Below are 26,095 nucleotides of genomic sequence, written 5' to 3'. Positions count from 1 at the left end.
CTGCTCTCGTATCCAGACACTCTTCAGAAGTTGTTTACTTGAGGTTACTGATTGTTTTCCAATCTAATGGTCTTTTGTCATTTATTCATTAATTCAGTGATATTGGCGCCTGCACCATATGCCAGACTTTAATAAACATCTAGGCAGCCAGGTGAGGGAATAGGAGCTCATTGTCTAGGGCAGAGGTTGGCAGACTTTTTTGCAAAGAGTAGTAAATAATTCAGGTTTGTAGGCCATTCCAGAATCTCTGTTGTAACTACTCAGCTGTGCACCTGTGGGGTGAAAGCAGCCATAGACAGTGTGTAAATGAGTAGGTGTAGCTGTATTTTGATTAAACTTTATTTAGAAAAACAGGCTGCCGGCTGGCTTTGGCCTCTGGGCCAACCCCCTGGTCTAGTGTTGAGCCTTTCTGATCTACATATAATGTAAATTACTCTTTACCACCCCCTTTTTGAAACCCTTTCTTTTGAGTTCTAGAAAGTCAGAGCCTCTGATACTCCTCCTACTTCCCTGGAAGCTTATTCTTTGTATCTTTTTCCTATTTCTGTCTACTAGGTTGGTGTTTCTCAAGGTTCTGGTTTTGGTCCTCCTGTTCTCTGTCTCTAAACTCTGGACGATCTCATCACATCGTAGAGTGTCTGAATAAGTCGCTCTCCATCCTGACGTTCTCCTGATTCTGCTCCCAGACTCCTGTCTGCCTGCTCGATGGGTCTCCATGCATCTGAGCCACCAGCACCTCTCACTTCGTACAGCTAAAATTGAGACCACTGTTGTCTTCACCTTCCTGGCACACCTGCTGTTCCTTCATCCTTCTTCCTTCTTTCTGTTCATCTGCCTCATCAAGTGGTGATGACAGTGAGTTGTGATAATGTGTGTAAAGCACCAGCCTGGTGTCTGGCACACAGGAGGCAAGCAGTGAATGTCAGCTCCCCTCTTTCTCTTGGTCACCTCAGGGCTCCATTTACCTTGATTTGAAACCTCGTCTTCTATTCTGCACCATACTCAATATGCTGCTAAGTTCTTTTATTTTATTCTACAATATCTCTTGCCTCTGACTTCTTTTCATTCTCACCACCATTTCCTAATTTAAAGCACTCAATCAGTTTGGAATTGCATTTATGTGAACTTAACAGCAGCAGTAACAACAGAAACAAATTTATATTAGCTTAACCCAGTGGAGTTTTATGTTTTCTTATGGAACACAATGTCTGGAGGTCAGTGGTCCAGAGCTTTCCCAGCCCAGTAGAGACCTGACTTCTCTCTCGCCTCAGATATTCTGAGCAAGTAGCTTTTGTCCTCATGCTTTCCTCTCTGTGGTTACAAGTGAATGTTCCATTTCCAGGACTGCATCTATATTCCAGGCAGGAAGAGGGGAAGGACAAAGGGGTAAGAGACTGAAAAGCCAATCTTGTCATGTCTTTCCTGTTTTTAAAGGGCTTATCCAGAAGCACCACCTAGCAACTTCTCCTTACATCTCATTGTCTGGGCTGTATCACTCGGCCACTCCTGATTGCTGCTCCAGACAAAGTGAGGGCTCTGTTATGAAAAAGGAGAGGGTGAATATTGGGCAGGTACCCACCAGTGTTTGCTGAGGCACCCACAGTGCCTCCTGACTCATCTGCCCACCTCCACTCTCTTCCTTAATCCATTGCACACAGTGACCAGACCAGCCATCCCGGAACTTGGCTCCAAATTCATCATACTACTTCTCCTCTGCCAATTTTATTGAGGCATAATTGACAAAACCATATATATTTAAAGCGTACAATGTGATGATTTGATATACATATACACTGTGAAGTGATTATCACAGTCAAGTCAGTTAACACATCCACCATCTCACATAGTTACCATTTATTCTTGTGGGTGAGTGGCGGGAATGCTTAAAATCTACTCTCTTAGCAAATTTCAGGTATACAGAACTATATGGTCACAGTGCTGTGCCTTAGATCCCCAGAACTTATTCACCTTGTAACTGAGTGTACCCTTTGACCAACATCTCCTTTTTCCCCCTACTCTCCAGCCCCTGGCAACCACCCTTCCACTCTCTGTTTTTATGAGTTCAGCATTTTTTAATATGTCTAAAATCACTAGTCATAATGTCCTTCAGGTTCATTTATGTTGTTGCAAGTGGCAGGACTTCTTTTTTAAATCTGTTCATCTCTCAAGGAACAGTTTGGTTGTTTCCATATCTTGGCTATTGTGAATCATGCTACAAAGAACATGAGAGTGCAGATGTCTCTTTGGGATACTAATTTTGTTTCCTTCATATATATATATACACACCCAGAAGTGGGATTGTTGGAGCATATGGTAGCTCTATTTTTAATTGTTTGAGGAACCTCTTTACTGTTTTCCATAGTGGCTACACCAATTCCCACCACTGTTGGGAATTGCTATCCTAAGAGTTGTGAGGTGATACCTCACTGTGGTTTTGATTTCCATTTCCCTGATGATTAGCGATGCTGAGCATCTTTTCTTGTACCTATTGTCCATTTGTATGTCCTCTTCGGAAAAATGTCTCTTTAGTTCTGCCCATTTTTTAATCGAATTGTTTGGGTTTTTTGCTGTTGATACATGTGAATTCCTTATATATTTCAGATCTTAATGCCTTATCAGATATATGGTTTGTGCTATGGTTTGAATGTTTGTGTCCCCCCAGAATTCATTTTGATGTCCTGATGTGATGCTATTAAGAGGTGGAGCCTTTGGGAGGTAATTAATGGCTTTATAAAGAAGGCCTCAGAAGCTGACTAGCCCCCTTCCACCTTTCAAGGACACAATGAGAAAGCACTGGCCATGAATCAGGAAGAGAGCCCTCACTAGCCACCACATGGAATCTGTGGCGCCATGAGCTTGGACTTCTAGCCTCCAGAACTGTGATAAATACATTTCTGTTGTTTATAAGCGACCCAGTCTCTAGTTTTTTGTTATAGCAGCCTGAATGGACGAAGACAGTTTGCAAATATTTTCTCCCACTCTGTTGATTATTTTGTTTTGTCGATTATTTCCTTTTCCATGCAGAAGCTTTTTAGTTTGATGTAGTCCTACTTGTTTATTTTTGTTTTTTGTTGCCTGTGCTTTTGGTGTCATATCCAAAAAATCATTGCCAAGAATAGTGTCAAGGACCTTTTTTCCTATGTTTTCTTCTAGGAGTTTTACAGTTTCGGGTCTTATGTTTAGGTCTTCAATGCATTTTGAGTTAATTTTTTTGAATTGTATAAAATAGGGATGCAGTTTCTTTTTTTTTTTTTAAATAGATCTTTATGGGAGTATAATTGCTTCACAATACGGTGTTAGTTTCTGTTGTACAACAAAGTTAATCAGCCATGTGCATACATATATCCCCATATCCCCTCCCTCTTGAGCCTCTATCCCACCCCTCTAGGTCGTCACAAAGCACCAAGCTGATCTCCCTGTGCTATGCTGCTGCTTCCCACTAGCTAACTGTTACATGTTGATGTTACTCTCACTTTGCCCCAGCTTCCCCCTCTGTCCCCGCCCCCCGCCATGTCCTCAAGTCCATTCTCTATGTCTGCGTCTTTATTCCTGCCCTGCCACTAGGTTCATCAGTACCACTTTTTTTTAGATTGCATATGTATGCGTTAGTATACAGTATTTGTTTTACTCTTTCTGACTTACTTCACTCTGTATGACAGACTCTAGGTCCATCCACCTCACTACAGATAACTCAGTTTCGTTTCTTTTTATGGCTGAGTAATATTCCATTGTATATATGTGCCACATCTTCTTTATCCATTCATCTGTCGATGGACATTTAGGTTGCTTCCATATCCTGGCTATTGTAAACAGTGCTTCAATGAACATTGTGGTACATACGTCTCTCTTTTTTTTTTTGCGGTATGCGGGCCTCTCCCTGTTGTGGCCTCTCCCGTTGCAGAACACAGGCTCCGGACGCGCAGGCTCAGCGGCCATGGCTCACGGCCCAGCCGCTCCGTGGCATGTGGGATCTTCCTGGACCGGGGCACGAACCTGTGTCCCCTGCATCGGCAGGCAGACTCTCAACCACTGCGCCACCAGGGAAGCCCCGTACGTCTCTTTTTGAATTATGGTTTTCTCAGGGCATATGCCCAGTAGTGGGATTGCTGGGTCATATGGTAGTTCTACTTTAGTTTTTTAAGAAACCTCTGTACTGTTCTCCATAGTGGTTGTATCAATTTACATTCCCACCAACAGTGCAGGAGGGTTCCGTTTTCACCACATCCCCTCTGGCATTTATTGTTCTAGATTTTTTGATAATGGCCATTCTGACCAGTGTGAGGTGATACCTCATTGTAGTTTCGGTTTGCATTTCTCTAATAATTAGTGATGTTGAGCATCTTTTCATGTGCCTCTTGGCCATCTGTATATCTTCTTTGGTGAAATGTCTATTTAGGTCTTCCACCCATTTTTTAATTGGATTATTTGGTTTTTTTGATATTGAGCTCCATGAGCTGTTTGTATATTTTAGAGATTAATCCTTTGTCCATTGTTTCATTTGCAAATATTTTATCCCATTCTGAGGGTTGTCTTTTTGCCTTATGTTTTCCTTTGCTGTGCAAAAGCTTTTGAGTTTCATTAGGTCCCATTTGTTTATTTTTGTTTCTATATTCATTACTCTAGGAGGTGGGTCAAAAAAGATCTTGCTGTGGTTTATGTCAGAGTGTTTTTCCTATGTTTTCCTCTAAGTTTTATAGTGTCTGATCTTACATTTAGGTCTTTAATCCATTTTGAGTTTATTTTTGTGTATGGTGTTAGGGAGTGTTCTAATTTCATTCTTTTACATGTAGCTGTCCAGTTTTCCCAGCACCACTTATTGAAGAGGCTGTCTTTTCTCCATTGTACGTTCTTGCCTCCTTTGTCGTAAATTAGGTGACCATATGTGCGTGGGTCTGTCTCCGGGCTTTCTGTCCCATACCATTGATCTATGTTTCTGTTTTTGTGCCAGTACCATACTGTCTTGATTACTGTAGCTTTGTAGTATAGTCAGAAGTCAGGGAGCCTGATTCCTCCAGCTCCATTTTTCTTTCTCAAGATCGCTTTGGCTATTCGGGATCTTTTGTGTCTCCATACGAATAGTAAAATTTTTTGTTCTAATTCTGTGAAGAATGCCGTTGTTAGTTTGATAGGGACTGCATAGAATCTGTAGATTGCTTTGGGTAGTATAGTCATTTTTGCAATATTGATTCTTCCAATCCAAGAACATAGTATATTTCTCCATCTGTTTCTGTCATCTTTGATTTCTTTCATTAGTGTTTTATAGTTTTCTGAGTACAAGTCTTTCACCTCTTTATGTAGGTTTATTCCTAGGTATTTTGTTCTTTTTGTTGCAGTGGTAAATGGGATTGTCTCCTCAATTTCTCTTTCTGATTTTTCATTGTTAGTGTATAGGAATGCCAGAGATTTCTGTGCATTAATTTTGTATCCTGCAACCTTACCAAATTCATTGATTAGTTCTAGTAGTTTTCTGGTGGTATAGGATTTTCTATGTATCATGTCATCTGCAAACAGTGACAATTTTACTTCTTCTTTTCCAATTTGTATTCCTTTTATTTCTTTTTCTCCTCTGATTGCCATGGCTAGGGCTTCCTAAACTATGTTGAATAATAGTGGCGAGAGTGGACATCCTTGTCTTGTTCCTGATCTTAGTGGAAATGCTTTCAGTTTTTCATCATTGAGTATGATGTTTGCTGTGGGTTTGTCATATATGGCCTTTATTATGTTGAGGTAGGTTCCCTCTATGCCCATTTTCTGGAGAGTTTTTATCATAAATGGTGTTGAATTTTGTCAAAAGCTTTTTCTGCATCTATTGAGATGATCATATGGTTTTTATTCCTTAATTTGTTAATATGGCGTATCACATTGATTGACTTACGTATACTGAAGAATCCTTGCATCCCTGGGATAAATCCCACTTGATCATGGTGTATGATCCTTTTAATATGTTGTTGGATTCTGTTAGTTAGTATTTTGTTCAGGATTTTTACATCTGTCTTCATCAGTGATATTGGTCTGTAGTATTCTTTTTTTGTGATATCTTTTTCTGGTTTTGGTATCAGGGTGATGGTGGCTTTGTAGAATGAATTTGGGAGTGTTCCTCCCTCTGCAAGTTTTTGGAAGAGTTTGAGAAGGATCAGTGTTAGCTCTTCTCTAAATGTTTGATAGAATTCGCCTGTGAAGCCATCTGGTCCTGGACTTTGGTTTGTTGGATGATTTTTAATTACAGTTTCAATTTAATTACTTGTGATAGGTCTGTTTATACTTTCTAATTCTTCCTGGTTCAGTCTTGGAAAATTGTACCTTTCCAAGAATTTGTCCATTTCTTCGTGGTTGTCCATTTTATTGGCATATAGTTGTTTGTAGTAGTCTCTTATAATCCTTTGTATTTCTGCAGTGTCAGTTGTGATTTCTCCTTTTTCATTTCTAATTTTATTGATTTGTGTCCTCTCTCTTTTTTTCTTGATGAGTCTGGCTAAGGGTTTATCAATTTTATCTTCTCAAAGAACCAGCTTTTAGTTTTATTGATCTTTGCTATTGTTTTCTTTGTTTCTATTTCTTTTATTTCTGCTCTGATCTTTATGATTTCTTTCCTTCTACTGACTTTGGGTTTTCTTTGTTCTTCTTTCTGTAGTTGCTTCAGGTGTAGGGTTAGATTGTTTATTTGAGATTTTTCTTGTTTCTTGAGGTGAGATTGAATTGCTATAAACTTCCCTCTTAGAACTGCTTTTGCTGCGTCCTATAGGTTGTGGGTTGTCGTGTTTTCATTGTCATTTGTTTCTGTGTATTTTTTTATTTCTTCTTTGATTTCTTCAGTGATCTCTTGGTTATTTAGTAGCGCACTGTTTAGCTTCCATGTATTTGTGTTTTTACAGTTTTTTTCCTGTAATTGAGTCCCTGTCTCATAGCGTTGTGGTCAGAAAAGATGCTTGATATGATTTCAGTTTTCTTAAATTTTCTGAGGCTTGATTTGTGACCCAAGATGTGATCTATCCTGGAGAATCTTCCATGTGCACTTGAAAAGAAAGTGTATTCTGCTACTTTCAGGCAGAATGTTCTTATAAATATCAATTAAACCTATCTGGTCTGTTGTGTCATTTAAAGGTTGTGTTTCCTTATTTATTTTCTGTTTGATCTGTCCTTTGGTGTGAGTGGGGTGTTAAAGTCCCCTACTATTATTGTGTTACTGTCGATTTCCCCTTTCATGGTTGTTAGCATTTGCCTTAGGTATTGGGGTGTTCCTATGTTGGGTGCATAAACATTTACAATTGCTACATCTTCTACTTGGATTGATCCCTTGATCATTACGTACTGTCCTTCCTTATCTTTTGTAACAGTCTTTATTTTAAAGTCTATTTTATCTGATACGAGTATTGCTACTCCAGCTTTCTTTTGATTTCCATTTGCATGGAGTATCTTTTTCCATCCCTTCACTTTCAGTCTGTATGTGTCCTTAGGTCTGAAGTGGGTCTCTTGTAGACAGCATATATATGGGCCTGTTTTTGTATCCATTCAGCCAGTCTGTGTCTTTTGGTTGGGGCATTTAATCCATTTACATTCAGGGTTATTATCAATATGTATGTTCCTGTTACTGTTTTCTCAACTGTTTTTGGTTTGTTTTTGTGGGTCTTTTTCTTCTCTTGTGTTTCCTGCCTAGAGAAGTTTCTTTAGCATTTGTTGTAAAGCTGATTTGATAGTGCTGAATTCTCTTAGCTTTTGCTTGTCTGAAAAGCTTTTGATTTTTCCATCGAATCTGAATGAGATCCTTGCTGGGTAGAGTAATCTTGGTTGTAGGTTTTTCTCTTTCATCACTTTAAGTATATCCTGCCACTCCCTTCTGGCCTGCAGAGTTTCTGCTGAAAAATCAGCTGATAACCTTATGGGGATTCCTTTGTATGTTATTTTTTGTTTTTCCCTTGCCGCTTTTAGTGTTTTTTCTTTGAAATTAATTTTGGTTAGTTTGATTAATATGTGTCTTGGTGTGCTTCTCCTAGAGTTTATCCTGCATGGGGCTCTCTGTTCTTCCTGGATTTGGGTGACTATTTCCTTTCCCATGTTAGGGAAGTTTTCAACTATAATCTCTTCAAATATTTTCTCAGATACTTTCTTTTTCTCCTCCTCTTCTGGGACCCCTATAATTTGAATGTTGGTGCGTTTAGTGTTGTCCCAGAGGTCTCTGACATTGTCTTCAATTCTTTTCATTCTTTTTTGTTTATTCTGCTCCTCAGCAGTTATTTCCACCATTTTGTCTTCCAGCTCACTTATTCGTTCTTCTGCCTCAGTTATTCTGTTATTGATTCCTTCTAGTGTATTTTTCATTTCAGTTATTGTGTTGTTCATCTCTGTTTCTTCTTTAGTTCTTCTAGATCTTTGTTAAACATTTCTTGTATTTTCTCAATCCGTTCCTCCATTATATTTCTGAGATTTTGGATCACATTTACTATCATTACTCTGAATTCTTTTTCAGGTAGATTGCCTATTTTCTCTTTATTTGTTTGGTCTTGTAGGTTTTTACCTTGCTCCTTCATCTGTGACATATTTTTTTGTCATCTCATTTTTTTTTTTTTTTTTTAATGTGTGGGATTGTGTTCCTGTCTTACTGGTTGTTTGGCCTGCGGCTTCCAACACTGGAGTTTGTAGGCTGTTGGGTAGAGCTGGGTCTTGGTGCCAAGATGAGGACCTCCAGGAGACCTCACTCCGATAAGTATTCCCTGGGGTCTGAGGTTCTCTGTTAGTCCAGTGGTTCAGACTGAGAGCTCCCACCACAGGAGCTTCGGCCTGAACCCCGGCTTGTGATCCAAGATCCCACAAGCCGTGCGGGGCGGCAACAAAAGAAAGGAGAACAATAACAAAGTAAAAAATATAATTAGACTAGGAAACTAACAGATATGTTAGAAAGAATATAAAAATAAAAATATAGATGAAACAACAACCAGAAGATAAAACAGAACCACAATAGTAAAAAAGAGGAGGATAAAATTTTTTTTAAAAAAAGGTGGAAAAGGCCTTGGCTGTGGAGGGCAGGGCCTAAACAGGAGTGGGGTTTGGGTGGGGTGGGCAGGGCCTATGCTTAGGACCCACAGGGCTGGAAAAGGTCCTGGAGGCTGTTGGGGGTGGGGCTTAGGCTCAACAGAGGGGGCCCAGGCGTCCCTCCTGCCTCCAGTCTCAGAGGACAGGGGACCCCACCTGGGAGCCCAGTAGGCTTCCTGGGCTCGAGTGGGTGGGGCAGACACCCACTGGTCCTGGAGGGTCTCTCCCACCTGCCTCTCCTGTTCTCCCCCTACACCCCCAGGGCCACCTTGGCCTGCAGGGGTCCTCTGAGGGCGTAGGACCTGGCCTGAGAGTTGGGCAGACTTCCCTGGCCCATTGGGCAGGGGAAATGCTGGGTGCCCTCCCCACCGATCTGAGCCCCTGAGGGTGCCTCCAGGTGTGCGAACCCCTCCCCCCTCCTCAGCCGCCTCTCAGGGGCTCTGGTCCTGTCTGGCCTCCACTTCTCCTCCCCACTCAGTCCCCTGATGTCCTACCAGTTCGCTTGGGGGTTCTTCCTGTCTCCTTGGGCATCAAGGTCCCCCACCAGCGTCCAGCAGGCACCCTAGTTGTGGGGAGACAGAAACTCTGTGTCTTCCCACACCGCCATCTTGACTCCGCCCCCAGTTTCATTCTTTTGCATGTGGATATCCAGTTTTCCCAGCACCATTTACTGAAGTCTATCCTTTCTCCATTGTGTATTCTTGGCACCCTTGTTAAAGATTAGTTGACCATATATGTGTGGGCTTATTTCTGGGCTCTCTGTTCTATTCCTTTGGTCTATGTGTCTGTTTTTATAGCAGTTCCATACTGATTTGCTTACTATAGCTTTGTAATACAGTTGGAAATCAGGAAGTGTGATGTCTCCAGCTTTGTTCTTCTTTCTCAGTATTGCTTTGGCTATTTGGGTTTTTATTTTGTTTTTCGTAGTTCCATATGAATTTTAGGATTTTTTTTCTATTTCTGTGAAAAATGCCATTGGAATCTTGGTGGGGATTGCATTGAATCTATAGATGGCTTTGCATAGTATGAACATTTTAACAGTGTTAATTCTTCCAATTCAAGAATACAAAATATCTTTCCATTTGCCTTCTTCGGTTTCTTTGATCAATGTCTTACAGTTTTCAATGTATAGGCCTTTCACCTTCTTGGTTAAATTTATTACTAAGTAATTTTTAAAAAGCTATTGTAAATGAAATCATTTTCTTAATTTTTCTTTCGATAGTTCATTGTCAGTATATAGAAAAGCAACTAATTTTTAAATAAATTTTATTTATTTTATTTTGGGCTGCATTGGGTCTTTGTTGCTGCGCATGGGCTTTAGTTGCAGCGAGTGGGGGCTACTCTGTTGCGGTGCACGGGCTTCTCATTGCAGTGGCTTCTCTTGTTGCAGAGCATGGGCTCTAAGTGCGTGGGCTCCAGTAGTTGTGGCACACAGGCTCAGTAGTTGTGGCGCACAGGCTTTGTTGCTCTGCGGCATGTGGGATCCTCCCGGACCAGGGCTCGAACCCATGTCCCCTGCACTGGCAGGTGGATTCTTAACTACTGTGCCACCAGGGAAGTTCAAAAGCAACTAATTTTTGTATGTTGGTTTTGTATACTGAATTTGTTGATTACTTCTAACAGTTTTTTGGTAGTCTTTAGCATTTTCTAAAGGCTAATATACGGTATTAAGATCATGTCATCTGGAAACAAAGTTTTACTTCCTCCTTTCCTATTTGGATGCCTTTCATTTCTTTTTCTTGCCTAATTTCTCTGGCTAGGTCTGTGTTGAATAGAAGTGGCAAGAGTAGGTATCTTTGTCTTGTTCCTGATCTTACAGAGTGGGCATCATTGTCTTGTTCACTACTGGGTATGAAGTTAGCTGGGGGCTTGTCATGTGTGGCCTTTATAACATTGAGGTACATTCTTTCTATACCTAACTTGTTGAGAGTTTTCATCATGAAAGAATGTTGAATTTTGTCAGATGCTTTTTCTGTATTTATTGAGATGATCATACGATTTTTATTCTTCATTCTGTTAATGTGGTGTATTGATTTGTGTATGTTGAATCATCCTTGCATGGTAAGGATAAATCCCACTTGATCATGATGTACGATCCTTTTAATGTGCTGTTGAATTCAGTATGCTACTGTTTTGTTGAGGACTTTTGTGTTCACCAGGGATATTGGTCTGTAATTTTCTTTTCTTGTAGTGTCCTTGTTTGGTGTTGATGTCAAAGTAATGCTGGCCTTGTAGTATGAATTTGGGATGGGAGTGTTTCCTCCTCTTCAGTTTTTTGGAGGAATTTGAGAAGGATTGGTATTAATTCTTTAAATGTTTGGTACAATTCACCATGAAACTGTCTGGTCCTGGGCTTTTCTTTGTTGGGAGGTTTTTGACTACTGATTAAATCTCCTTACTTGTTATTGGTCTGTTCGGATTTTCTACTTCTTCATGATTCAGGCTTGGTAGGTTGTATGTTTCCAGGAATTTATCCATTTCTTCCAGGTTATCCAGTCTGTTGATGTGTACTTGTTCATGGTAGCCTCTTCCAACCCTTTATATTTCTGTGGTATTAGTTGTAATGTCTCCTCTCATTTCTGACTTTAAGTCTTTTCTCTTTTTTTAAAAATTGGTCAAGCTAAAAGTTGGTCAGTTTTGTTTATCTTTTTTTAAAAAACAGCTCTTAGTTTCACTGATCTTTTCTATACTTTTTCTAGTCTCTCTTTATATCTGCTCTGATCTTTATTATTTCCTTTCTTCTGCTAACTTCAGGCTTAGTTTTTTCTTTTTCTAGTTCCTTGAGGTATAAACTAGGTTGTTTATGTGAGATCTTTCTTTTTTCTATTATTTATTTATTTTGCCTGCACCATGCAGCTTGCAGGATCTTTGGTCCCCCACCAGCGATTGAACCCAGGCCACAGCAGTGAAAGCACCAAGTCCTAACCACTGGTCCGCCAGGGAACTCCCTCTTTTTTCTTAATGTAGGCATTTATTACTGTGAACTTCCCTCTTAGAACTGCTTTTGCTGCATCCCATAAATTTTGGTGTGTAGTACAAGGGACCCTTGAATAACACAGGTTTGAACTGTGTCATCTACTTATATGCACATTTTTTCAGTAAATATGTATTATACTACTACACAATCCTTAGTGCGTTGAATCTGCAGATCCAGTCAGCCCTCCGAATATGTGGTTCCGTAAGTTATATGCAGATTTTTGACTGTGTGAAGGGTTGATGCCCCTAAACCCTGCTTTGTTCAAGGGTCAACTGTATTTCCATTTTTGCTTCTAGATATTTTGTTTCCCTTTTGATCCTCTTTGATTTCTTCATCATACTACTATTTTTTTTTTTTTTTTTTTTTTTGCGGTACGCGGGCCTCTCACTGTTGTGGCCTCTCCCGTTGCGGAGCACAGGCTCCGGACGCGCAGGCTCAGCGGCCATGGCTCACGGGCCCAGCCGCTCCGCAGCATGTGGGATCTTCCCGGACCAGGGCACGAACCCGTGTTCCCTGCATCGGCAGGCGGACTCTCAACCACTGCGCCACCAGGGAAGTCCCCATCATACTACTTTTAAGTCTGTTTCTAAAACATTTATTTTTAGATTCTGTAACATAGATGATGACAATCATGTGACTCCCACAAACACCAGACTTGGGGGTGGTAGTGGTGGTAGATTTGGCTCTTTGCAGGGATTTAATAGATGGCAGCAAGGGAGGCTGAGCCTAGTCAGGGTTCCTGCCGTGAGCTCAGCCATCTGCCAGCCCCTGCAGGCAAGTGTTCAGTTATTGATCGGCTCAGCATCAGAGCTGTTTGTCGTCAGATGCTTCCCCCAACTTCACCAAGTGAGAACTTCGGTCACTGAGGTAAGACCATTCGAGAATAAATACCACATCCATCCATCTCCTCTCTCCACAGCCAGCAAATGGAAGAGGACCCAGGCGTGCAGGAACTGGAGGCCCTGATAGACACGATCCAGAGGCAAGGGAAAGATCGCCCGTGCAGGGACAACATCCGCAAGATGTTTCAAATTTATGACAAGGAAGCTTCAGGACATGTGGACAGGGAGACGTTCTTTAAAATCTGTGACTCTTTTCACCTCCCAGTTGATGATTCCTTGGTTAAGGAGGTGAGTAGGAGTTCCTGTTCGGGGTTGATTGCAGAGGCTGGGCACCGCTCACTCGTTCCCAAAGGCAGTTGCATTTGTATTTCATTTTAACTGGGGAAGACTTGGGGTGTTCACATCAGATCTGCTGTTTGGTCCTGATTATGGCATTTGCCCTTGAGTCTGGCATTGGCATCCTTTCCTAACTGCTGCTGTAGGGCATCTCTTTAAGTGGGCAGGGGCCAGACAGCACAGAGCGGCCAGTGAACCATGTCAGGGCTAAAGGAGGGTGGCTGCCAAGGGCAGATTGAAAAGGTGGACTGAGCAGGATGGTGGGAGCCTTTGACACCTTCACAGCCTACGTTAGCCCATCAGTAGGGCTGGCGTGGGAGAGGGCGTGACTGCTGCCCTGGACAGCAGCATCCGCCAGTAGGGGGTCCGTGGTCAGCTGCCAGTGGAGGGATGACATGGACGATCTCCTCCGAGAGTTTCCATGAGGGAGCTGAAGAGGGCATTTCATACCTCTTTTTCGTTATAAACCCCTTTGACCAGGGTTCCCCTAGAAGTCGGGACAAACTTTCTCGCACTGTTGCCAACGATGGTGGCTAATGTTATTGAGACATTCTCACTGATGAAGAACATTGTGATGCTGTAGTCCTTCTTAATGATACATTAGGAAAAAGGGATGTTTGGAAGTTAGGTGTCATTTAGGGAAGCCTTCTGTTTGGGGCCAGTGTGACTAGGTTGGAGATGAGGGTTTTTCAGATGGGAACATTAGCAAGAAGTGAGGGAGGCAGGTAGAAGGATAACAGTTCAAGTGGGCCAAATGCCCATCTAGCTTCCCAAGTCTCAGGCTGACAGCACACCCAGCCTTCGATTTCTAAGTCATTTGTGCTATCTGTGACCTGACCTGGGAGAGAGGAGCTGCAGTCAGGGGAGGTGGGACAGGGAAAGCAGGGGCGGGATGGATTTGCACATGTCCTTAAAGTAGCCACAGCAGATCAGTGTGTTTACTGCCACTCACAGGTGTTTCAGGGGACTTGGTTTGAGCAGTGACATGACTAGATTTTTCTGTTAGGCTGTGATAGCAGCAACCTCTGCTATTCTAAGTCTTACTCTGTGCTGACTGGATGGACAGTCTTGTAATTGAATAAAGAACAGAAATGCCTCGGGAATGACAGTGCTCTTACAAATGTCAAACCTGAAACCTTGGGCAGGCCATTTACTCCATCTGAGCTTTGATTTCGTGAAGATGGGGATACTCTGACCTACCTTCCCGGTTTACAGGATCATTTCAGAATCAGCCAAGGATATATAAAAAGCCTGAGCTGGTTTACAAAGGCAGGGACAGGCACTAAAGAGCGCTGTGCAGCTGAGCTGAAGGCAGCCCATCTGTCTCTCACGGGCTCCCCTTCTCTCTCCCGCAGCTCATCAGGATGTGCTCTCACGGAGAAGACAAGATTGACTACTATAACTTCGTCCGTGCTTTCTCCAACTGACCTGCTGAGGACAGAAAGCACAGTATTTTGAGGTTGGGCCTACGTATACCTGTACTCTTCATAGAGGCATTTACAGAGCTCTTGAAATTATATTTCCTTTTTGGTTCTTTTACCACTGAAGTCTAAATTAAATTGGATCTTGTAGGAGCTAAGGTTGGTGCCTTATTTAGGGAGGGGAGATAGGGGTGTTGTGATGGTTAATTTTATGTGTCAACTTGAGATATGGGGTGCCTGGACATTTCTGGGTGTGTCTGTGAGGCCGTTTCTGGATGAGGTTAATATTTGAGTTGGTGGATGGAGTAAAGCAGATGGCCCTCTCCAATGTGGGTGGGCCCCACCCATTCCATTAAAGGCTTGAATAGAACAAAAAGGCTGACCTTTCCCTAATGAGAGAGGATTCCTTCGGCCTGCTTTGACATCGGCTTTTTCCTGCTTTTGGACTCAAACTGAGACATTGGCTCTTCTGGGGCTCCAGCCCGCTGGCCTTCAGACAGGAACTACTCCGTCAGCCCTCAAAGGCCTCCAGGTCTCTGGCTACAGATACTGGAGCTTGTCAGCTTCCTCGGTTACAGGAGCCAATTCCTTAATCGTCAGTCTCTTTCTCTCTATATATACAGCCTATCGGTTCTGCTTCTCTGGAGAAAGAACCCTGACTAATGCAGGAGGAGGATGCATAGAATTTGCTCAGACAGACATCAGGTCGGGTGTGGTGCTGCAGACAGTGCTGCCCGCCACGCCCCGCCGGGAAGTAGAGGCCATGTTTTCCAATTGCAGTTCTAGGCCCATTAGTAGGCCTGCACTTTATTTCATTTTATTATTTATTTATTTAAATTTATTTTTGGCTGTGTTGGGTCTTTGTTGCTGCGTGCGGGCTTTCTCTAGTTGCGGCGAGCGGGAGCTACTCTTCGTTGTGGTGCGTGAGCTTCTCACTGCAGTGGCTTCTCTTGTTGTGGAGCACGGGCTCTAGGCACGCGGGCTCAGTAGTTGTGGCTCACAGGCTCTAGAGCGCAGGCTCAGTAGTTGTGGTGCACGGGCTTAGTTGCTTTGCGGCATGTGGGATGTTCCCGGACCAGGGCTCGAACCCATGTCCCCTGCATTGGCAGGCAGACACTGTGATAATAGGAAATATCACAGTGTGGTACACTGATTTGTTTCATGAAACTTTTGTTTCAAATGAGTGTGTATTTACTGGGTCATGATGTAAAACATTTCTTTATGTGGGCTGTAGTTAAAAAAAAAAAAAATTGACTGCTTTTAGAGAGCCTGGCCTCAAGATAGGCAGAAAAGACTAGTAGCAGCTACTGGTTATCGACTGAGCTCTGATGGACTTTTCAGAAGCAGGGCTGCTCCTTAGCTGACGTCAGCCACCAACTTCATCTTTATAAATGCTGTCTCTGATTCCTTCCTACCTGTACTCTGTCTGTACCACCAGGGGCCTGAAAATACCATCTAATTAGAGTGTATCAAGCCCGTATCTGTAGGCTTTAGGGGTACCTGAGAAGATGTCTCTAGATGTTTCCAGAAAATCAAGGGTCACTTGGGTGAGTGACTCGCCTGCTGGTGAAGGAGCACGAGCATGTTCCTATAAGAAATTATTGAGTGCTTTATTTGAACCATGAACTTAGCATTTACTATCCCTAAATCTTAGACAACCACCATTCCCTGTGAAAACAAGCAAACCAGCCAGCCGACACACCCCCAAAATGCTGAGCCCAGATAAGCAAGCAGGCTCAGAAAGGCCGACTGCCCAAGGTCACCAGCTTCTCCGGCTGAGCCGCTTGCTCTCCGTTGGCACCGTGCCTTTGCCTCAGGTACATGGTTCCTGTTGGGTCCTCATAGCCCATGCCTGTCCTCAACTAACTGCACTCATCTCCTAAGCTCTCTCTGGAGATGGTTTTGGAAAAACAGCAGACAGCCATGGGCAACAGGCCATCTGATGCCAGCAGTGTCCTGTGCCGACTGCTGGTACCAACACTCAGACAGCATCTATTCAGCACCTACACTGACATCTGGTGGCTTTTACACACAGACTTAGCCCCATCCTCTCCTAGCCAAGTGACACCATAACACAGTCGTCCCCCTTATCCACTCTTTCACTTTCCAGTTTTAGTTAAACATGGTCAGCCATGGTCTGGAAATATTAAATGGAACGCTCCAGAAATAATTCTTAAGTTTTAAACTGTGTGCCATTCTGAGTAGCGTGATGAGATCTTGCGCCCTCCCACTTCGTCCCTCCCGGGATCCCCAGCTGTCGGCATTGTCAGGGCTCAGTGATCCACGGTCACCTGGAGCAAGTGATCCTCTCCTGACGCGTCATCAGAAGGCCAGTAGAGCCCAGCACTCCACCACAGCGTCTGCATCATCCAGCTCACGCCACCTTGTCACTCGGGCACTCAGTCACCTCACATCGTAAGAAGAAGGGTGAGTGCAGCTCAGTAAGATGTTTTTAGAGACCACATTCACATAACTTTCATTATGGTATATGGTTATAATTGTTCTATTTTATTATCATTGTTAGAATCTCTTACTGTGCCTAACTTATAGACTTCATCATAGGTAGGTATGTGTAGGAAAAAACATAGCATATTTAGGGCCCAGAACTCTCTGGGGTTTCAGGCATCCACTGGGGGGGGGGTCTCGGAACATATTCCCATGGATGATGGGGGCAGTCGTACGGCAGGCATCAGGCACAGTGCGCCTCCTTGTGGCGCTTCCTGCCCACACACCCCGTGTCACCACACTCCTTTCCATGTTCACACTTCCCTGTTACAGACACCAATAAAAATGAGGCTTATTACTACCCACCACTCAATGTAACTGACTCCTTCTCCGTCCTTAATTCCAACTCCCTAACTCACATGACCACAACGAACAAATGTACGCAAGAAATGACAGTGAAAAATGTTAGAAATGAGGCTGAAATTGATGCAAACTCGTTCTTCATATAAAAGCAAATGTGAGCAATACAAACAAGACTAGTTGATGCAAAGTCTTGCAAAAAATAAAGTTGCCAGCGATATCATTATTTTAAAGCGCTCTTATCCTTTTCAGTCTTCAGGGGAGAAACATACTCTAATCAATTCCCAGATAGCCATCTAAGAGGTGGAATAAAATAATGCTTGCAACTTAAAAAAAAAAAAGCAAATGTGAGCATCCAGATAAAAAGGAATAGAAGGAATTATACCCGAGACAAGCAGGCGAATAAGTCAAGGCCTTTTATTCAGTTTTTCAAAAATATTTGTCGATCATTTGTTTCAAAATGTACATTTAAAAAAATCCATACAAAACCGTAATTTGTTTTAAAACCGGACAGAAAAAAAAAGGATTTGGAAAAATGTTCACTGAAAGTAAAAAGAGCCCCCCCCCCCAAAAAAAACCCTTTTACATGAAAGCATAAATATGGCAGGTACAAATTTTCCTTGAGTTCCTTGTTGAAATTTGGTCCATAACATGAACAGGCTAAAGTAGAAAAACAAAAAAACGCTTTGTCCACATTTGCATTATGAGTTGCTCAGGGCACCGGCAGCCTCAGCTCATCCTTCAGATGTTTGTTAAACAAGAGGAACTGAAAAAATGAGGTGTGTAGTCTCATTACATAAACACTTGAATCTGTACCCAAGGAAATGGTGGTACTTACAACCAGTCAGATCTGATCAGATGACCAGGGCTGTCCATGTGTGGCCGATTCCCAGGAAAACCTCCTTCCTCTCCACACGAACAAGAAACTCTAGAACCCTTACAGCGAACTGATGGTGATGCCGCAGGTGTCACACGGATCTTATTCCCAGATGCTGACTTATTAATGCCCCATCATGAGGATGGTGTTTTTCCTTTTCAACAGTTTTAAAACTATATGGACTTCAAAGATGATGCTACAGTGTTCCACTTAGAGTGCCACCAGGGTCACAAGAATGACAGCAACAGAGGGAGCGTGGCTACTGTTTCTTCTGTGGGGATGACGACCACCCTCCCGTGGGTCCTGTCCACCCCAGTGGCCAGGCACTGGAAGGGACAGACGGCCTGTGGGAAAGACCGCTGGCTAGGAGAGGTATTGCACAACCCGGAAGAGCAAAGACGAGGCAGGCGAGGGGCGGGCACACCGCGTGGGGGGGAGGGGTGCCCTGCAACAGTCCCCCCGGACCCACGTCAGACAGGCACCTGTGAGCGCCGCTTGTGACCGGGAAGTGAGAGTAAACACCTTACCGCAGAAACGCGGGGTCGAACGGGAAGCAGTATGGATGAGAAGAGGCTAGAGCCAGGGTGCCTCCTCTTTCACGTGCAAGGGGAGCTGGATGAGCAAGGCTTACCACGTGGGCTGAGGCGCGGAGGTCTGGTGCCCCTGGGAGCCCCGAGCTTCTCTGACAGCCAGGTGCCCGTGAAGGGGCCCTCACAGCCACCAGACACAAGGGAGAAACCGGACACCACCAGACCCGGACAGTGGCGGGGGTGGCGGTGAGGCTAAGACGAATGAGGTGAAACTGTCACAATCCGTGTCCCTTTAACATGTAACTGTGCCAGGGCCCGGGGGGCTGGCCACACAGTGCAAGTGGAGGCCAGGAGACCATGGCACATAAGGCACTTCTGACACAAAAAGATACAGGATCAGCTCGGGGCAAAAAGGGGCCGCACAGAGCCGGAATCCCCGTGCTTTTCGGGGCCCTCCGTAAAGAGAGCGAGCTGCTGGGGGGAGGGGACAGGGGACTGGCGGTCACCCTCAGCCTTTTCAGAGGAGTCACTGTTCACGAGAGAACTAGGCTCCAGGGGGGAGCTGGTGAAGGCTCCTCGCGGGGCCGGAGACTCGGCCTGAGTTCCAAGTGATCTGTCAAGACCCAGTTCTCCAGTCCCGCCCAGTCCCTCCTGAGCAGCTGGGCTGTGAGCTAGGATGGCAGCCGGGAGGGGGAGAAAGGCCACTCCCCACAGAAGCAGAGGCCCCGGCCATCAGGAACGGGTTCTGTTCACTGGGACGCTGACGCCCCAGGAGGGGACTGAGTCCCGTGCAGACCTCCCTGCCTTCCTGGCCCCCAGGCCTAGCCCAGACCACCAAGGAGGCTGAAGCCCAAAGGAAACCCTAAGCGGTGGGGGGGCTTCGCGCCACTTTGAATTTAAAAAGGCTCCCAGGGACTACAATTCTGTGTGGAATCGGGAGGGGGCGCACTCTCCGCCCCTATACCTCTTACTCAGCACTTAGGAGAAAGTCAAAGGTACGAGAAAGAAGGTCCCCACAGCAAACGCAGCTGCATGCATCCCAGAACAGCCCGCCCGGCGCCAAGGCTTTCAAGTCAAGAGGAGCATCTGCAGAGGTGGCCAGAGCACAGGTGTCGAGTCTGGTTTCTGAAACGTTGGTAGCTCCACCTTGGGACAGGAAGGGAAAAGGCTCTCCGCCAAGATGCAGGTCTGGCTCGGCCTGCTTCTCCTTCCCCCAGAACCTGCCCTGCCTTCAGAAGGGGCACCTGTAACCTACTATAGTGTCGCTATCAGAGCCTGGAGGGTAAAAATAACTTCCCATCACGGAGCCTCCAAGGAGGGGCACTGGCAGCTGGGATCACCCGTCCATCCCCCAGCCTCTCCCACACCACCCTGCCCGGCGCCCCTGCATGCGTGCCAGCCAGGGATGCTGGGAGGGCGGGGGCTGCTGAGGTAGGTTAGCATCTGCTCTCCTCCTGACGGATGGCACTGAGTGGCCTCTCAAACTCGGGGGTCTGGCCGGGCCTTCACAGAGAGTGTTTAAGACTGAAGAACATAGAACGGCCAAATCAGGACAAGCCAACCCAACAGGCTCTCAGGACGAACTGGAAGTGAGTTCTTTCGGCCCCTGGTAACACGCTTCGAGCCAGCCTGCCATGGCTTGGCTCTGCTCTGAAGCAAACATGCCAGGCACGCCCGGGGTGACAGAACACCTACAGTTTTCCTCTCACCCTCCCCTCAAACCATTCCTGAAACTGGCCGGTGGGATGCTAGCCTCACGCATGGTCTCAGGGGTTTCACGCAGCAGGGAAGATTTTCCCAACTCTCAATCAGGGACCCAACCCCGTCCTTTAGGAGGTGGCAAGAGTTAGCCCGGCCCCGGGCTGGTGGTACTACCTTGAGGAGGCACACGGTACGAGGGGCCAACTTACAGGAGACCAAGGGCACACCAAGCACGTGTGCTCTGGCGGCGATCACCTCTGAATGTGAGAAGAGTCACTGCCCGATGGCAGGACCTCGGCTGCAGCTCCCACCTCCCGAGCCCACAGCAAGGAGGCCAGGTACCCGCTGAAGGCATGACTCAGCAGGGCTCCCTGGTGGGGGGGCGGCCTCCTGCACGCAGCAGAAGCAGTGCCAAGGCCAGGGACACAGCCTGGAGAGGACTAGGCCAGGCTTAGGAGGCTGCAGGCTGACGTGGGCTGCACAGCATCCCTAGGCCAAGTAGGAACACTGGCTCAGTCACAGTCACAGCCACAGCCACGAGCGGGGAGGGAGGACCATTTGACTGAATGGCTGAGGGGTTCCAGACTCGGCCTGCGGGGTTGGTACAAGCCGCCCTTTCACCAACATTCTGCTTTGCAGCCCAGATAAGTGTCAGGGAAGGAGAAGGAAAGATGGGAGGAATTCGCATTTTCAAAAGCGCTGTCCCTCTCCTAAGGGTAATCAAAATAAGAGAAGATCTTCCCATCTCCCCGGCCTAATCCTGAACAGAGAGATGAGGGTCTACCAGGGTGTCAGGAAGCAAGTCCCCAAGCACTGGTAGATTAAAACTTCTCTCTGATGCAAGTGATCTGGAAAAGGGAGCTGCCTTGATGAAAAGACCCACTTCCCCACCTTCTGGGTAATAATCCAGTTTGGTTTCTGCTGTGATGTCAGGAAGAGGACCAGCACATCAAATGACACTAACATCCTTGTGCCCACAGCATTCAGGCCTCCTTGCTGAGAGCCTAGCTCCTTGCTGGAGGCCTTGTCTTTGGGGAGAGGGGGAGAACATGTGCGGGAAGGGGGCCAAAAGATGCACGTCAGCATGGCTGTGTCTGCCCATCTAACCAGCACAGCGATTCTGAGTCAGCCTGGTTTCAAACCATCTAAAACGCTGTGGGTGCGCTCAGCCAACGGCAGCAGAGGACAACGACAATTCCAAAGGACACTCAGCGAGGCCAGAGGACAAGGGGCCCAGGTGACCGACCCTGGGGCACCAGGGGCCACGGGGGGGCGTAGTGTTCCTGCCGCGAGAGAGATGAAGTCAGGTGCAAGGCCGGCGCCCACTGGGCTGCTGGGCCTGGGGTTTAGCACCAGCACGTCCCCGGCCAGGCTGCTTTGTTAACTGCTGCTTGGTTTGGTTTTGGATGCTGGTGAACAGTGGGAAGAGCAATGCAGCTGGACCTGCCAAAGGAAGGCTAGGTTGGCGCCTCCATCATTTCTGCCGCATTACCTTTGCAGAGGAGCCCGCCGCTCTGGTCGCTTTGCCGTTGCTGCAGAGTGGGAAGACTCGTCCTCCTTCAGCGCGTCCCCGACAGAGAGCGGGCTGGTGTCCAGGACCGGCCACTGGTGAGCTCTCCCGAGTCACGGGACCCGAGACAGTCAGCACCATCCTTCTGGACCGAGTCATCATGTCCCAAAGCCAAATGCCTTGGCACTTCCAACTAGCAGCGGCCCCGCGGGGCCTCAAGATGGTGCGCACAGGACTGGAATCATACCCTCGTCAGTTCCTCAGCACCTAGGAGACGACGATCCAGGACGGCCAGTCTCCCTTTCTGCTGCCCATCCGCACGGGGATCTGCCGCCGGCCCTGGTGGAGGCTCCCCGGCACGAGGCTGCCGACCCAGACAGGTCCTGGGGACTGGGTGGGGGACGGCCAGCACTACAGGCTTCGCCTCCTCTCGTTGTAAAAATCAGACACAGAAAAATTGCACAGTAAGGTAAATTAACAAGTAAAAAGAGAAGGAAACAGCTGTGAAGGAAGAGAAAGAAAAGGCCAGCAGAAAGGTAACCGTGAGAGGCCAGGCTTCTAGAAAACCCGACAGGACAGAGGTGAGGATGTGAGGTGGCTGGAGAGAGGGAAAGAGGAAGATTTTTGGTTTTATTGAGAATGGTTCACAGAGAAAGAAGAGGAGAAAGCCAAGACGTAAGGAAGAGGAAAAGGCCCTGTGTGAAGACAGGTTTCTGCTGTGTGAGATGGGGCATCAGAGCAGGAGGGGGCCTCCCTGCTGGGCCCGTGAGAGCATTCCTGTTCTCAGCACTTTGGCCCTAAGGAGACTTGAGTTTCTTAGTCCGTGTGGAGGTTCCGTTCTCTGCTTTCACCACTCCGTTTTCGTGGTAACCTGGGAATGAAGGGAGACAAACGCGCTGTTTCCGCTGGGGCAGGGGCAGGAGGCTGCGCACAGGATGAGCCGAGGGGACCCAGGCTGCAGCCCCCACAGCAAAGGGCACCAGCAGGCGGCTCCCAGGGGCTCCTGCCCCCCCCCCCAGGGTCTTGCTTCACTTGAGGTGGGTAGTCTCCGACTGTCCTTCCGCGGGAGGGGCTGGATGACACACAGCCACCAGGGAACAGGCAGAGGCCCGCCCGCCGCCCGCCGGGGCCTGAGGCGGGGCCAGAGCCTAGGCCTCAGCCCCTCTCGGGCCCCTGCGGGGCACCAGCCCCCTTCAGCAAAGGTCCCAGGACGCGGAATGGTCAGGAGGAGGTAGAGAGGCTGCAGGGACAAGGCCTTACTCTTCACCTGGCGCAACTCTGACAGCAAAAGCGTGCTTTTCATTGTTGCCCTAAACACCCGCGTTTGCTCGCTCAAAGTCAGGCACACCTGGCTGCAGCCCCCCCACCACCCCGTACCCACCCCACCGCCAGCCGGGCCTGACTCCTTGTCACACGCAGCCGCGCACGCCCTTGCTGAGCAGGCCACACCTGGAGAGAGGCCGGCGACTCAGGAAACAGAGCCTGGTGCAGACAGGCCCCCAGGCTGGACAGAGAGCGCGGGGCTGGCAGCGAGCGCCCCAGGACCTGGCGGGGGCCAGAGGAGAAGCAGCTGTCTCCTGAACACTGCCCCCCGAGCACTGTGTCCCCTCAAGCCACCCCTGAAGAGAGAGGCAGAGCCAGCATCCTGGGAGACGGCCAGGCAGAGATGCGGAGCATGGGGGCGGGTGAGGACCCAGAGAGCATCAGCCGCCCTTGATAGGGTCCCCGAGGCCACCCTGTGGACATGCTTCCAGCCAGAGCTCCCCACCCAGCCGCCGCCCTGCCCACCGCGGCCGCGAGGGCCCCCGCCGCGTCGGCCAGCCCCACCCACAAGCCGTGTGCGCCCGGCCACGTGCCAGTCAGGCCCTGGCACGAGCCGAGGAGCCCGGGGCCTGGGAGGAGGTGGGACGGGGCAGGGGCAGGCCCGGTTCAGGGCCCTGGGGAGGTCCCCGCCCGCCCGCCCTGCCCCACACGGACCCGGCACTCACCCGACTCCCTCTTGATGAGCCTGGCTGCCAGCCTGGGCGCGGCGGGCACTCTGCGCTTGGCGCTCTGCTCGCTCCAGTGCTCGCGCCAGTGCCGCAGCTGGGAGTGGATGAAGCGCCACATGAGCCAGGCCTGGGCGGCGCACACCAGGAGCAGCATGCACAGCCTGTGGGCAGAGGGCTCGGTGGGCTCCGGCTGCACGTGCCCTGGGCAGGGGGCAGGCCAGGACCCCGCGGTGCCCGGTCCACCACCATCTCCGGGAAGAGCGTGGCCCGTGCCGGGCTCCGCTCCAGGTGCCTCAGGGCGGGCGGAGGGACCAGCGGGAGGAGGTGACAGATGCGGGTCCAGCTCCTGTCACACCACCCCATGCCTGCTGGACCCACAGCGCAGAGCACGGCCCACGTAAGCCCTGTGTACATCGGAAGGATTCAAGTGAACTGAACTGCGATGCAGCAGAAATAATTCTAGAAGTGCGGCTTCTCACCCGATGAGCCACGTAGAAGCTGAGCAACCTGGACAAACCTCTGACCCCCGCTGGGCCCTGGGTGTCATGGAGACCGTGGCCTCCTCGCTGCCCTCCTGGCCGCTGTGCGAGGCCACTGGCCACACTGTTGAGAACACGCTGTAAAGAGCCCACGCGTGGTTGTAACAGCCAACTGAGAGGCTGGACGTGAACCCGGCACCCCCAGTGAGGCGCAGGCCAGGGGAGGAGCTCCCAGCGGCACCAGCACCAGGCCTGCAGCCTGATGGACCGGGGCCAGGGAGGGAAGACGGATGTGATGGAAGCAGGAGACTGGCATCTCTTCTCCCCTCGGGCCAGATGTCTGAGATCCCCCCCAAACGTCACGGTGCGGGAGACCCAGCGGTCTGTGGCCTCCTGACCTTCGGCAGAAGTTGTGCCGAGTTCGGGAGGCTCCTGCCCAACTCACCTGCAAAGTAACGTGTTGAAGTTCCCTTTCTCGGGGTCAAAGGCCTGGTTTTCCACGCGAGCGAGGCCAAAGCCAATGGCCAGCACGGCGAGGGTGAGGATGGAGAGGCGGGTGACTCCAAATGCAGCAGCCCAGGCGTTAAACCTGCCCGAGGAGCAGGGGACGTACGTCAGCCTTCAGGCAGCAAGCAGGGAGAGGGTCCGAGGGTGGCCGAGGGTCCGAGGGTGGCCGAGGGTGGCCTCATGCTTGAGGGATGAGGTGTCCAGAGTAAGACGCTCCAGGAAAAAATACCCCCAGCGCCCTGCCTACCGCCAGCGCGGGGCCCTCCCCTTCGCCGGGCCTCAGCCCGTCCACATCACTCACAGCTTCTCGTTGTTCTCGTCGGCAAAGTAGCAGAGCCGAGCCGTGTGGAAGAGGAACTCGGCCGAGTACTGCAGCAGGAGCAGGACCAGGCCCAGGCGGCTCAGGCTGCGGAGACACAGACAAGCCTCACAGTCCCCACGAGGCACCGCGAGAGCCGGGGGCAAGGGGCCTGGGCTCCTCTCTCCACTCCCGCCCTCCCTGCGAGCCCCGCCTCATCCTTCAGGATTCAGAGCTGCTGCCATACCTTCAAGAATTTTCCTTAATACCGATATGTCACCTGTCCCGTCTGGGCCCAGCGCCCCTCCTGCTCCCACTGTGGCCTGGCTGCCTTCGCAGCACCTGTCACTCTGTGTTCATCACCTGGCACGGGACCCCGCACAGAAAAGGTGCTCAGAACAAATTGCTGAGCTTTGCGTGTAGAAATATGAGGGATTGGCGGGAGGGGATTCCTACCATCTGATTTTTTTTTGTCATCCAAGTCTTCACAGCCAAGAGGTATACGAAGAAGCAAAACTCAACACAACATCAAAATATGTGCTAGTGGGGCTTCCCTGGTGGCGCAGTGGTTGAGAGTCTGCCTGCCGATACAGGGGACACGGGTTCGTGCCCCGGTCCGGGAAGATCCCACATGCCGCGGAGCGGCTGGGCCCGTGAGCCATGGCTGCTGAGCCTGCGCGTCCGGAGCCTGTGCTCCGCAACGGGGGAGGCCACAGCAGTGAGAGGCCCGCATACAGCAAAAAAAAAAAAAAAAAAAAAAAAAATGTGCTAGTGAACCAACCTCTTCAAACACG

General features: G+C 48.1%; 2 protein-coding genes across 5 annotated transcripts in view; one reads left to right on the top strand and one right to left on the bottom strand.

Annotated features, from left to right (window-relative positions):
- Window positions 1-17,985, top strand: part of EFHC1 (EF-hand domain containing 1) — a 63,652-nt gene extending 45,667 nt beyond the window's left edge. For all 3 annotated transcript variants that reach the window (XM_022582116.3, XM_022582114.3, XM_022582115.3), the window contains 2 exons: window positions 12,924-13,134; window positions 14,538-17,985. In XM_022582116.3, coding sequence (XP_022437824.1) covers window positions 12,924-13,134; window positions 14,538-14,609 — 283 coding nt within the window. In that variant the 3' untranslated portion in view covers window positions 14,610-17,985. The remainder of the gene's footprint in view (window positions 1-12,923; window positions 13,135-14,537) is intronic.
- TRAM2 (translocation associated membrane protein 2) overlaps window positions 17,810-26,095 on the bottom strand; it is a 75,099-nt gene continuing 66,813 nt past the window's right edge. For both annotated transcript variants that reach the window (XM_022582117.3, XM_089918625.1), the window contains exons 8-11: window positions 25,305-25,409; window positions 24,942-25,085; window positions 24,015-24,178; window positions 17,810-22,897 (exon numbers count right to left, since the gene is read on the bottom strand). In XM_022582117.3, the coding sequence (XP_022437825.1) occupies window positions 22,824-22,897; window positions 24,015-24,178; window positions 24,942-25,085; window positions 25,305-25,409 (487 nt within the window). In that variant the 3' untranslated portion in view covers window positions 17,810-22,823. The remainder of the gene's footprint in view (window positions 22,898-24,014; window positions 24,179-24,941; window positions 25,086-25,304; window positions 25,410-26,095) is intronic.

The sequence above is a fragment of the Delphinapterus leucas genome, chromosome 10 (genome assembly GCF_059928025.1).
Source record: "Delphinapterus leucas isolate spDelLeu-1000000601 "Yukka" chromosome 10, BTC_Dleu_Yukka2, whole genome shotgun sequence".
Classification (NCBI taxonomy): Eukaryota; Metazoa; Chordata; class Mammalia; order Artiodactyla; family Monodontidae; genus Delphinapterus; species Delphinapterus leucas.
The sequence above is the reverse complement of the archived record's forward strand: the minus strand, read 5'-3'. Positions and strand labels throughout refer to the sequence as shown.